A 3,361-nucleotide genomic window follows, 5' to 3' on the forward strand; every position below is an offset into this window, starting at 1 on the left:
TACAGCCTACACATAACAAACACGGGTAACATTTTGGTTTATAGCGTAAACAAGTTACGGCGATTTCTTTCCGACCCACCTCCAAAGGGTAACAAGAGTACATGTCACCCCAAACATAACCATGATAATGTCATGATTTATGGATCACTGAACGACCACTATCGACGAAACAAGCCATCGCCACTCCTTTATTAGAGCCAGTTCGGCTTTATAGTATAGTCAAAAATTCTTCGTGCACGTGCGTTTAAGGACCATCACGACAGAGCTGCAGTTGCCATCGCTGAAACCTTTGACTTGGTCTCAAGCTTTGTTCTGAGCATGCCAACTTTTCTCCTAATTTGTTTTGAATTTTAACGTCTCTCCTAATTTTCTTAGGCCTGCAAGTGTTGGTAGTCCGGGTTTTCATATCGGGTTTCCAATATTTTGTTGGCTAAGGATACAACTCTACTATACTTCAGCACAACATTGTACCGCCACAATCAGACGCATATATTAGTTCTAACTAAAACGACAGCTTATTTTATAAAAAAAACATAAAAAATGGCCGGGTGTCTCCCTAACCCTAGTGCAGTTGTTTCTTGCTAAAGAACTCATAATAATTTACAGTTGCAACTGTTTTCACGTTGCAATAGATTTAGAACCAAGATGTGACAAAGCACACGATCTGTATTGCAGCATACTAGTATGGACAAGGTTTATTAAGTGACGGGCACAAGGTACTACGCCATCATCTACCATTATCATGTCACGACATTAGTTTGACACTCCGCGGAAGCAGGTCACCCTCTGAATCGAAGCCAACGACCTTCAGTGATTCGGCAACAGTCTACTGTTACACTGAAGGCACGACGACTACCTGGAGCTAGCTAGCCGCGCGTACGCCTTCAAGAGTAGAACTGGAATGTGGAGGCGTCCTGGATGATGCTCCTTAACCCGCCCATGGTGGAAACCAGCATCAGCAACACCCCAACGACGATGCACCCCTGCAGCAAAACCAATTGTCAAATAATTGACAAAACATATCCTGAACCCTCTCGCTCAATTCAGGTGTCCGGAGATGTGTACCCAGTTGGCGAACCACGACGCGCTGAACCTCCGAGGCTTCTTGATCTTCAGCCACAGGATGCAAGGGAGCTGCAGCAGCAAAAAAAGTCATGGAAGTTTAGCCCATAAACACGTCGAACATCGTGATCGGTGGCGAGGCGATGGGGCTTACGAAGAAGGAGGTGGGCGTGAACCCGAAGCCCCCGAAGAAGCCGAGGAGGTCGCCGAAGAACGGGAACGTCACGGCGACGAACAGCGTGAACGCTGCAACGACGTGGTATTCGATCAGTTCATGAACAGATTGATGTATGCATGCCGTTTCAACGATGTGATCGATTCATACCGACGTAGGTTGATCGAGCCACCAGACGGAGCAGCAGCCCCGGTGGAACCCTGAACCTCGTGGTCAGAAATGTTTCCATGCTTTCGAATATTGGCATGGCGTATACCTGAAACGTTGCAGTGCAGTGGTAGTTAAGTTGGTCACTGGTCAGTTCCATGTTTCAGCCACTGGTGGCTCGGTGCTGCAGTCAACGTTCCAAAAAAACAGGTTCCATGATGCCGATGATCTCTAAAGCTCTGGATATCTTAGTAACTCCATTGTGCCATATTCTGTGACCACTACAGAAGGCTTTCTAGGAAATGGATGGGTTTTTTTGATGATTAACTCTGACCACTTTATGTTTTTGTAGGTTCATGTCATCCAATAGTATATGGCTTACCTGATAGCTCCCGACGACATGGATAACCACCATCATGTTGGCCGCGGCGACGAGCCAGGGCGGGCGCTCCAGCGCCACGAGCACGTTGTCGCTCACGTCCTGGCCGAACGTCCAGTACCCGATGAACGCCACGGGGAAGTAGCAGGCGGCGGTGACCATGTAGGCGGCGACGGTGCCCTTCCACATGGGCACCTTGGACGGCTTGGTGGGCGTGGACGGGATGGTGGCCTGGATCTCCAGGACGACGCCGTGCCCGGCGAATGCGAACGCCACCTGCCCCAGCGCGCTGCACACCCGGAACACCGAGTCCGCCGCCGTGCCGGCCTTGTACGCGTAGCTCACCCCGGCGACGGGGCCCTTGGCCAGGCACGCCGCCCACGAGATGGTGGAGTAGCTGAGGGACATGACGGCGGCGGCGAGGGAGATGGCGGTGATGGAGTTGAGGTCCCGCAGCTGGGAGAGCAGGAACTGGGAGGAGCCGAAGATGCAGATCCAGTAGGACTGGTGCAGGCGCGTGCAGCCCGGGCACACCGACTCGGCGAACTTCTGCAGGCAGTTGCCGCCGGTGACCATGTAGACGACGTCGCAGCCGAGCTGCACGATGAGCTGCTGCGGCACCACCACCCACAGGCCCAGCCGCGGGCCGAGCGCGTGCACGCCCAGGTCACGGTACCGGTCGAACCGCACGCCAGGCACGCACTCGTGGAGCTCGATCAGCAGCCGCAGCGTGTACAGCGTGATGCACCACGATACCAGCAGCGCCACTATCCCTGGCCCCCTGGACACGTACGATAACTGAATTTAGACGTACGTACCACTAGCTGTTAATCGTTGGTTTGGATCACACGGATGATGCAAACCTACCATCCGAGGTGAGCCATGGCGTAGGGCAGGCTGAGCACGCCGGCGCCGACCATCGCGGTGACATTGTGGAACGTCACGTACCACCATTTGGCACGGCGGGCCGTGCCGTCGTTCTCACCGTCGACCACCTGATGATCAAGAAAGAACCCCGGTAAGTTTGATGATAGAGCGACACACATGCATTCGTCAGATTAGATTGATGCATCGATGCAGATGCATCTGATACTATTACAAGGAAACTAAGTGGCCAAATCACCGAGTGGGTAAGCACTACGCTCCCAGACCTTAGGAAGAACGACTGAAGGCGAGCCCATGGTCAGCAAGCTCCGCACCCACCGGCTCTGTCACTGAACATACTACGCAACTTGGGAGTGGAGAGGGGGTATATTTATACCAGTATACTAGCTTAACCAGTGAGTGCTTGGCAGTATTAACATATGCTGGAAAAGAGCTCCAGAATTTCAGCGCTTGCAAGTTGCGACGGAGACGTAAAGTTCAATTAAGACAAAGATCATTAGTCAGTAAGAACAATGATTAGGTGCCGAAACAAAAGGAGCGGCGTCGGTTCACCGGGGAATAATCAAGACTTATCGCGGTTTCAGAAGAGGCTAGGAGAACAATCAAAGGAATCTCGGTGCGTTCAATTTCGGGCTAAGTCGATGTACAGAAATCCGTAAAGCGAGCATTTGATTTCTTGTGTGTTTGAGAGATGATGATTCGATGTCGTGCCA

The 3,361-nt window shown here is 51.9% G+C and overlaps 1 protein-coding gene across 1 annotated transcript; it reads right to left on the bottom strand.

Moving 5' to 3' along the window:
* Window positions 1-534: 534 nt before the first annotated feature.
* LOC119355395 (lysine histidine transporter-like 6) lies at window positions 535-3,028 on the bottom strand. Its single transcript, XM_037622197.1, has 7 exons — window positions 2,915-3,028; window positions 2,631-2,758; window positions 1,767-2,544; window positions 1,388-1,493; window positions 1,217-1,308; window positions 1,066-1,134; window positions 535-983 (listed from the first exon to the last, which is right to left on the bottom strand). Exons 1-7 carry the CDS (start codon window positions 2,942-2,944, stop codon window positions 885-887), a joined length of 1,302 nt encoding a protein of 433 aa, XP_037478094.1. The 5' UTR covers window positions 2,945-3,028; the 3' UTR covers window positions 535-884.
* Between the last annotated feature and the right edge of the window lie 333 nt (window positions 3,029-3,361).

Source organism: Triticum dicoccoides, chromosome 2A (genome assembly GCF_002162155.2).
Source record: "Triticum dicoccoides isolate Atlit2015 ecotype Zavitan chromosome 2A, WEW_v2.0, whole genome shotgun sequence".
NCBI classification, from domain to species: domain Eukaryota; kingdom Viridiplantae; phylum Streptophyta; class Magnoliopsida; order Poales; family Poaceae; genus Triticum; species Triticum dicoccoides.

Coding starts and splice junctions, on each gene's coding strand:
- LOC119355395 (XM_037622197.1), bottom strand. CDS start 2,944: ATGGGCTCGCCTTCAGTCGTTCTTCCTAAG. Junction 2,545..2,630: donor GCCATGGCTCACCTCGGATG/GTAGGTTTGCAT, acceptor GTACGTGTCCAG/GGGGCCAGGGATAGTGGCGC. Junction 1,494..1,766: donor ATGTCGTCGGGAGCTATCAG/GTAAGCCATATA, acceptor GCAACGTTTCAG/GTATACGCCATGCCAATATT.